This window comes from Convolutriloba macropyga, chromosome 14, assembly GCF_964194025.1.
Source record: "Convolutriloba macropyga chromosome 14, txConMacr16.3, whole genome shotgun sequence".
Taxonomy (NCBI): domain Eukaryota; kingdom Metazoa; phylum Xenacoelomorpha; order Acoela; family Convolutidae; genus Convolutriloba; species Convolutriloba macropyga.
The window spans coordinates 47563313-47573524 of NC_134481.1; the positions used below are offsets into that span (position 1 = coordinate 47563313).

The 10212-nt window shown below is 37.0% G+C and overlaps 1 protein-coding gene across 1 annotated transcript in view; it reads right to left on the reverse strand.

The window, feature by feature from the left end:
* Nucleotides 1–5363, reverse strand: part of LOC142353679 (uncharacterized) — a 47853-nt gene extending 42490 nt beyond the window's left edge. The window contains exons 1-2 of the mRNA XM_075405988.1: nucleotides 4967–5363; nucleotides 4468–4648 (exon numbers count right to left, since the gene is read on the reverse strand). Coding sequence (XP_075262103.1) covers nucleotides 4468–4648; nucleotides 4967–5194 — 409 coding nt within the window. The 5' untranslated portion in view covers nucleotides 5195–5363. The remainder of the gene's footprint in view (nucleotides 1–4467; nucleotides 4649–4966) is intronic.
* Nucleotides 5364–10212: the final 4849 nt, after the last annotated feature.

Genomic DNA, 10212 nt, shown 5'->3' on the forward strand with positions numbered 1-10212 from the left:
AAAATAAATCGTCGAGTACACTTTTCCATAATTCATTTCGAGTAATTAAGTGGTTTTGCCAAGAAAAATGAAATGTAAAATGATCACGATCGAGCAGCGATAATTTGAGATAACTTATATAGAGGAGCACACCGATTTTTTCAAACTTATTCTCTCGCATTTGAAGTTGCGTCAACAATTTGTACAGGATAACTGCGCGAATTTAAAAAATCATAGCATAGCCAGCAGCTTACGGAAGCTGACTTTAGCTATAATGAGGGTGGATGGGGACTTTGGGAGGTCAGTTTTTTCTGTTTTTGAGGACGGAAAGTCAATTGACCGGTCAAAGAAAATCAGCCAAAAAACGGAAAATTTGGTTTAAAAAAGACCAACAGCACAAATATAATTGCTATGAAAACCATGCCAAATCATTTGTATTTAACACACTTTGATGACCTGTCAAAAACGAAAAATTGCTTACCAAAAACGCAAGAAATAAACCTTGCTCGAAACATGAGACAAGCAGAAGCAAAGAAAATTAAATTAATTATAAAATTTAAATACACTTAAAAAAATAGAAATTCGCGAAAGTTTTTGATGATCAAAAACCTAATTCTCTCCCTTAATTCTAGACGTCGCAATGCAGCGTCCCTAAACTTTTAATTGGCGTGTTGTTAAAGGGTTTCAAATGTGTCCTGTTCGTCGTGGGGCGCCACCATGCATTACTATCTGCCTCGTCGATTTCTCTGGCTATTCGTTTTGTGACTAGACATACTATACTACCCGTGTCAACCATTATATTATATCCACGGTTTCCCAAATTCGTAAATAGATATTTTGGTTCGTTTGGCTCAGTGTCAGATTCATCCAAAGTAAAATTGATGCCATGGTCATCACTGGAGCTTTCGAATGTCGAATGTAGATCCATGTCCAATTTCACTTGATTGGTGTCGCTCTGATTATTGTTCAGTGCTGTTTCTTCGCATGTTGTTCACCGATTTTTTTTGTTTTGCTGTTTTGTTCACTGTTGAACGACACATTCTTGCGACACCATTTTGCCTATTGCACTTCCTGCATATTGCAACTGTCGCGGAGCAAACGGTTTTGTTATTGAGGCTCCATTTCTGTAAGCAGTTTCTACTATCATTCGTGGGCCGATTGTTGAAAGTTATGTTTTAACGATTTCTCCGATGTTGTCTCCCTCCAAAGTTCAAGACTGGTTCCGTACGTCCAACAATTCTTATCATTGATTTATCTTCACCGCGAATTTGTGCTTGTTTTTTCCCATTTCTAAGGACATTGCTTTGTCTAGTTCTTCCATCGGATCCAGTGTATCTTTCAATGACTCCTTCTGTATTATGTGATTGTTCATGTTTGAAATGAAAATGACTGTCCTCCAGAGCGTTGAGTTTACAGTGTTCTGCAAGTTCGCCGAGTGCTAAGTGGAACTGTTCCATTGATTCTCTCTTGGCTTGTCTTCTAGTCAACAAAAAGAATCGATCACATGCGATATTTCGAGGCCGCATGAATATAACTTCCAATTTTTCCCATAACTCCTTTGTATTTCCTCAAAGTGCACCCACATGATCAGCCAATCTGCATTCGTATTCCCATCGTGCCTCTGCCCGCGCATACCTTGCCATTCTGTCTCTCGTCAACTGCGCTGTAGGATTATCTACTTCTTCTATGACAGGTGTCTTCGGCGCGTTTGTTACGCAGTGCAGTAGGATGTGCTGCCAAAAAGGTGTCCAACTTACTGTTAAATTAAGCGATAATAATTCAGAGCTTTACATTCGTTCTCCACTTTTCCCAAGGGATGTTGGGGTTTAGGTTGGGTCGTTTCCAAAAGGGTACAATATTAAGTGCTGGTTTAGCACTTTTTTCTCTTGACTGTACCATTTTAGTTGAGATATCTCTCTATTGCTGTTTTGAGCCGCAAGCGTGTGTAAGCGACGAAGCTATCCGAGCCATGAAACGCCATAAATTACCATCGTTTTGTTTTTAGCAAGATTAATTTTCTAAATGAGGCCAAATGAGATCACAAAAATCAAAAATTCAGGCTTGAATAAGTCCCTCGAGAATTGACGAAAGAATGTTCTAGAACACAGGCGCGAAAACAGTAAGTGAAACTGCTGCATCACGAAGTCACACGTTTACAATAATTTTGTTCGAGATTAATTGATAAAATTTGCTTGAAATGACACTACCATACAAAAACACAAACTTTTCCACTTGTATCTGGTCACTGCATACTAAAACTAACATCATTTGAAGACCCAAAACACACAAAAAGAGACCAAGAAAAGAAAAAAAACTGCCTCACTCTGGGCCCAAATAATGAACGTTTCATTTCTCAACAAATTAGCTCTGAAAACAACACTTAAGGTCTCTACAGCAAATAAAGACCTCCAAGTTACTTGTTTATCCTGTTTCGACGCTAGCAGTCATCAACAGAATGTGTGAGCTCATCTTCCAAAAAAGACAGCACCATTATAATACAAATTTTTTGCATTGCAAAAAAATTGAAGCACCTCAATAACAGCCGTTTGAGTATATGAAGGCGGCCCTTAACAAGCATTATTCACTTAAATTGAAGTACATAAGCTCATAAAAGCAGGAAAAATTCAGAATTGAGAAAAATTTTGAAAACTTTACACTTTTCCAAAAAGAGCAAAAAAAATGCTTCAAGAACCGATTCAGTTTTTAAGAGTTTTTCAATGGTGCCACTTTTATATCATTCCGCAGAAGATATAGATCCAAACAAAACAGGCTAGCACAAAATTCAGGCGGCCCCCAAATCAATTTTGAAGGTGAGAACAGTTAAAATTCAAAATGGAATCTAACTTAAGAAAATAAGTTAACCTACGGGTTTTTCACGCAAACAGGGGAATAATAATAGATTGTCTTTCGAAGTAACTAACAATATCATCTGCCGTTTTATTCATTCAATGACTTAAACCTTTTCAAGACAAAAAGGGGTCAAAATTGAGCTCTGAAATTCTAATTTAAAAAGCGCTGATCGAGCTTGAACCAATACTTTTTCATTTACATTTTATACTTTTCATGCAGTTCTGGTAGCTCTCAAAATAAAACCTTTAATTATTTTTAGAGGAGCAATTAAGCACTCTTTCAAATTCATTGCGGAACCTGACTTTTTAACCTTTTCGATGGAAATAAGCGAAGTTGAGAAAATATACCCATTTGGATACAATTCCATTAGAATAAGATGAATACGATTACAGATATGCGTTAGAAAACGTCTCAGCCATTTATAGAAACCATATTAGCGTAGACGCATCTGATGTAGAGAAAATGAAGATGACGCATTAAAATTTTGATTAAAAAATCAAACAAACAAATTAACAGACTGATTGATTAACAAGATTGAAAAAATTGACTCATTTATACTATCGATCAGAATGTCCTCAGTTATGAAATTAAAGCTGAGTTCACCTTCAAATCTAATTGTACAAAAGAGGAAGCCCGTACTTTATATAACATATGAATTGTTGTTGGCGATTCTCAAGTCACTCGCACAGGGCGGGGCAAAAATACATTTAGCAAAAAGAAAACTTGAAGCAAAAAATTGTCGTGCAGGAAAAACAAGACCAGGTGTTACGGGGACAATCAATTCAACTTTTAAAAGTCCTATAAAAAATTATGGCACACATGATTAAACAAATTGCAACTTATTTTTATTCGGTGCAGGGGTTTGCTTTTGACGATTCGAATTTCGTAATAGCAACTGAAAGAAGATGGTTGCCAATCGTCCAAAACTTGTCCCAAACTTTCAAAAAAGGTTTCTACAGTTGACCATTTTCATCTACATTTTAACACAAAAATAATGCAAAGGACTTAAGATCATTTAAATGAATGTTCGTAGAGAAAATTATATCGAGGAAAACTAAAGCATCTTTTTCTAAAGAGTACTAAAGGCAAACAAATTAAACAGACAAAAAAGTAAACTCAACTGATTAACTAAATGAAATCAATTTTTCTTTATGGGTGCAAAAAACCGTGCCCTCAACGGGATTCGAACCCATTACCTCGTTCAAGAGCAATTAAACATGATACCTGACATGGAGCCAAAAAGAAATGTTGGAAATTAAATTACAGGTGAAAACAAAAGCAACCGTAAACCGTCCGTTTTTAAGTTTGAGGTCGTTTGACTTTCGCTACCAAACCCGTTCCCAAAAAAGGTCTCTCAGAAGCCCGAGATAGGTAAAAAGAAACACCATGGGCAGTAGTCTGTTGAAAGGGCTTGAATTAGCCGACATAGTTGATAGCAGTAAAAGGAATAAACAAAATTAAGTAGATGAAACAACTGAGAGTTGGTTTCTGTACAAATAAATCAGCCTCAATTTTTAACTAAAACTATGTAAATAATAACCATTACGTAAATAATAATAATTACGTTGATCATAAATAATATTAATTAATGTAAATAATGGTAATAATTTAATAATACCCCATCCCAATAAAACCAACCTTTGTGAGCGTGTTGATTACTCTTACTGGCAGTATCGCCTTCTTGCTTCTGTTTCACCCTCACAGCCGACACATACATCGAATGGTTGTCTTCAAACTCACAAACCGAGGGCTCTTTACAGTCAAAGAGAACACACTTAGAAGTCTTCTTAGAAAACACAAACAGATTGCACTTTGATAACTGTAAACAAAACTGTCTCTTTCCCACCTCACTCCGTGTGTTTTTTGTTTGTGTTTTTTTTTTGGGGGGGGGGGGGGGGGAGGGGTTCACGACCATGAGTAAAAAACCTTGTGAGCTTTTATGTTTTAATAATCGTTGCCTATAATCATAAAATTAATAATTGGGTCATTAATTTTTCGAATAATCGTTACAATGTTCATAAGAGGTGGTACTGACCCTAATAAGTTAAAATGTTATAAAAGGTTATTATGAACATCTCAATTATGGATGGTTATATTTCAACTGGATGAATGCGGGAGAGGGGAAGGAAACAGTTGCCTGTAAACAATTGTCGGCACAGGTGTGAACACTTTGTTGATTGCTGCGCATGTCAGGTGGAAATAAAATGGTCGCATTCTTGGCCAATGCTTCTTCTATTTTGATGATCGAGTTTGGCAAGACATGGAATCCTTGCGAGGACAACGATTGCACAGAATCTGCCCTCAACCCTCGACCGAAGATCAGACATCCCACAAGCAGGAATAGAGGCCAGAGAGACCCTCCCATAATACGAGTTCCTCTTTCAATAGCTCCGGCGCAAATCTGGATGGTTATTCATGAACTTTGCTACATACCCACAAGTAATATATGTCCGATTTGCATCAGAAGTTGACAAGGTTCATCGTGTTTGGAAAAGAGAGAAAGATATAGATATATACATAGATTTAACCATAACCCACCTGAAAAATTACCATCGCTATATCTAACAAATCAGTCAAGGGAATAATTGTATCTTATCAAACAATGCTTCTGTCTCTACCGATATTTACAAAAAATTCTCTCATCTATTCCATATTTCGAAGAGGTAACTCAGACCATAACATTTGTTCAAAAAACCGATATAACAAAAATGTTATAATTACTTTGCCAAAAATAGGTTTTAAAACTAACGTACGAAAAAACGAAAAAATGCTATCTTTACATCATGTTCATTAGTCACGAAAAGTAGCTTTAAATCAATAAACCTTCTGAACACTTGCCATTTTTTCGATTATCTAAAAATTACACTAATTAAAGTTTACAAATATTTTGCTAATGCGATTAGCTCGAGAAACGTCAACCTGCGAGAAATTGCATACAAATGTGAAAAGGAAAAGAAACACCATCTAACACAATGACGTTACATGTGGCATTACCTCAAAACGATTCTCACAGATAGAGTACTTCCTAACAGCTCCTAGTGATGAGATCTCAGTCGAGAGTTCAACAACAAACGAAATTGGGCTACTATTGGAAACAAAGTTTAGTGCAGCTTCAGAAGTTCACATGTAAAAACAGCAAAACTATTACTATTACAAAACTATATGTCATAACACTCGGAGAAAGTTGAACAAATCGTCAAGGAACAAGAAAGGCTGTTTTATTGTAGAAAACGCTCTCATAAATGCATATCACTCCTGCAGTATATCTGACTTTAAAGCAGCCGTTACGCTGACACGTCAACACGTTGAACAAAAGACTGACGTGCCTTAGTGTTTGAGATTTTCGTATTTTCGACCAAAAATGAACCTAAAACTAGAGATTATCTTTAGACAAGAGAAGACCACTGAAGGCAATTCTTTTGCCGGATGGATTCCAAGAAAAAAAACATAAACGGACCAACGTCTGGCAAATAGCTCTCGAACGACAGGCAGAGCAAAACCAATTAAAAGGGGCAGAGGCTAGAAAAACTTTTATGGTGCAAAAACTTCAGATTGGTTAGGGGTTGAAACCCGTGACATCTCGGATGAGAATCCGAGACATAAACCTCTACACATCACGTCATATACGTTCGGCGCTCGTCATCGTCTTTATTTTAGCAATTGACTTTATTTCTGAATGTGCGCAATTCAAATGGCACAAAACAATCAAAAAGTTTAGAGTGAGAAAGTCACTAAACGTGTAAAAGAACGTTATAGAAAAAAAATCGCAAAACCGGCCAAGCAAAAATTTTGCATAAAAACACACGTTTACAATGAGTTGCAGTAAATATACCTTAGCATTTTTAGTGCGTATTTTGCATCTCAAACAGCTCACTCATATTACTTCCAAGAACAAATTCGCCCACCCTACATCGAGATGGAGTAAAAATCAATTGATCATTTTACCACAAACCGTTGTTAAGTCGATATAAACAACTTTTGATATAAACAAAAACAACTCAAATATTTGATCTTTTCGAAAAAGCGCGACGAAAAAAATCTGGTCAAAGTCAATGAAGGTCCACTTAAGTTAACGCAACCGAGAGCATCGCATCCTCTCAGGTTTTTTTAGATACACAACGCAAAACTACCATTTTGCAGCTTAGGTAACCAGCGAAATGCCGATCCTTTCACTTAATTTAGAGTGCTGATTCTTGATTCTATTTCCTTTATGATATATTTTCACAACAATATTTGCCTGGTTAACTTGAAATCAACCGCTTTAGTGATAAATGAATCAATTTTTTCTTCAAAACTTGAATCTTTTCAACCCATGTATAGTAGAGCGTTTTCGTGAATACTTGCTGACTTCGTTTTATATAATCAACTAAAATTACAAAATATTTGCTGAAAAATTGTCTGAACTGATTAAAAATAGAGAGCGGCCCTAACCATTGTCCCTTTCTGTCCGCATTGATTAGATACAGCATAAAATCATACTCGACGCCTAAACGTCATTTAGGCAAGCGCTTTTATAACCAGTACAAGTTAGTAAAAGATCAGAACTCGATTAGAAGACGAGGCGGGGATGATAAACTCTGTCTTTTAAAAAAGCAGGAGGTCTAGGACTAGTCTAGGATCTGCCAGAGAAACTACAGTTCAAATTGACTATGAATCCATTTTTTTGTTTTTGATTCTTTTTAGTTTTCATTGTTTTAGGTCTAATTTATCAATTTAATGGTCTGTACTCGTGATCCGTTTTACTAAATTAACGTTTTCAGTCAACCTAATGGCTCTTTGGATATATTTCTTTCAAAAAATTCATTGAACTTTTGATCTTTGCCACCCTCAATTATATCAACTTGTCACTCGGTCTTACTAATTTAACATAACCGAAAAACGTGGGCAAATTGCTCTCAAAGGACGGACGAGCGGGAGCGGTTGGCTTCAGTAGCAGACAGCTGTTGCTTAGGGATGTTAGCATTAGGAACGGGTGACCCTGTGTGTATGGGGCGGGGCAAGCGTTGGGGGGGGGGTTCAAGCAATGGGGGTACGGTTGCGAAGGCTAGATGAGAGTGGGGTTCAAACCGACAGCTGATGGAGGGTGGGCAATGAGTGTTGAGAGGGGATGACGGCGGGGGTGACTAAGGTGGGTCAAACATTTACGATTAAAAACCGCCCTTCACACCATGAAGCTGTCTCCTCAAAACAGTTTTGGTGAATCGCATTCCCGGAGTGTAGCAAGGCATATGGCTCTAAGAGAACTTAATGCCCTCCGAGCGGGAGCGGTTGGCTTCAGTAGCAGACAGCTGTTGCTTAGGGATGCTAGCATTAGGAACGGGTGACCCTGTGTGTATGGGGCGGGGCAAGCGTTGGGGGGGGGGGGTTCAAGCAATGGGGGTACGGTTGCGAAGGCTAGATGAGAGTGGGGTTCAAACCGACAGCTGATGGAGGGTGGGCAATGAGTGTTGAGAGGGGATGACGGCGGGGGTGACTAAGGTGGGTCAAACATTTACGATTAAAAACCGCCCTTCACACCATGAAGCTGTCTCCTCAAAACAGTTTTGGTGAATCGCATTCCCGGAGTGTAGCAAGGCATATGGCTCTAAGAGAACTTAATGCCCTCCGAGAGCTACCTGTTTATACCGTCAAATGCGTCAGACGAAAAAACGGTTAAGCAAAAAATTGCATAAAAGGACCACATGACTAATATAATTGCTACAAGTTCGTTTAAGAGCAATCAGTTACTGCTCCAATCTTCTCTCCAATGAATCAAAAATTAGTCTGTATAGAGATTTTGTTCTAACTAATAATACAAAGGCTTTTAAGACTTTATATTTGTTTGAAAATATTAGTGAATTATTGAAACCACTAACTTTATTTCTGTCAACTAGTAACTTCGATACTGGCAAGAGTGATATTTGCATGAACAATAGTCTCCATGGCTTGCTAGGTATAATGGAACATATTTAACTCCTTATGTTAACAGTTGATGGTTTTGACATCAAAGATACTTGTTTCAAAAAAGTCAACTTAAATTTGAACTTTTCACTTATTTATCTTCTTTTTAGTCAACGTATAATTTAGTCTCATAATTTGCAGTTCCCATCCCCCTTCTTGTGAAGCAAGAATTAATCTCTACTGGTTTTCTGCTTCAACAGATGTTATTATTATTTTGGTACTGAGTTGAAACTGGTCAATGTACTTCGTTCTTTTTGTTGTCACTTTCACAATTCCACATTCGAAACCGGCAGTAAAAATGTTCAAATTAGGCACAAGTTGCTATATTAAAAAATTCCGTTATAAGCTCATGCTTTTAAGGGTTTCAAACACTTTGTTTTTACCTTTTATGCTTTTTTATTATCGCCTGTTTTTGTTGCTATTTTGTAGTCTTGCCATTTAGTGTCTCTGAAGGCAGGTGATGTTGACATCTCAAGCATTTACTGTAAATCCATCTACTATTTTTTAGTAGAAAGTTGATAGTTGTTGTCACTTGGGAGAATTTATTTGGTTTCAAAATTCAATGGATTTTTGAGCTTCGCCTCCTATTGTTTTTCTTTTTGTCGACTGGTTACCTAGTTTCATAAAAGACAAGTGAGTGGCACCTGCTTTCAATAAAGTTCAAGTTGATTTACTGAGTTAAGGTCTCATCGGATACTATTTCGACTCTGTTACTAAACGTTTCTTCAAATCTATCAAAAAGATTAGTTTTATGGCAATTTTTTTTACACCAATTGTTTTCGAACAGTATGCTAATATTTGAATGTTTCCCATCGCTTCCTCATAAGGTTTACAATCAAGTAAAAATGAACGGGGTCAGGACATTATGTGCAAATGCACAATACCGAGCCTCCTTGTTTTCATTATTTACATAAACGACATGCATGATGTGTGCAAAAATTTCATAGCATTGACCTAAGCTAACATTTGTGCTATTTTAACATATGGTTTCAATAAAGAGTGAGTAAAGCTGGCATCAGTTTCAATTGAGAGGCGTACCAATATGGTCTCACTTAAAACAAAAAAAAGACAGAATTCAAGGCATTCAATAAAAGTTTTTGTTTGCTTCCTTAAAATGCAACCTATTACACGTTGTTATACGTAGGTTTGAGAATAGATCAACTCGTGAAATTTGAAAAGCGCAGTTCCAGAGTGCTTAACTCTGTCACCAGATGGTTGGTAGGATTTACTCGGAGTAAAAATACTTAAATAAACATGACACTGTTAAAAATTAGGACGCACATATTAAGCCTAAGATGCTACACGTATTAATTGTCTACGGCTGTACCTCAAAATTGGAGCTAATATATTCAAAGAACCTTCAGAAAAATTTTTTAGGCGTCTCAGTTTCAAAAATTACAATCATGAGAATTCTCTTGACGTTGAGTGCATTCCGTCTGCTGA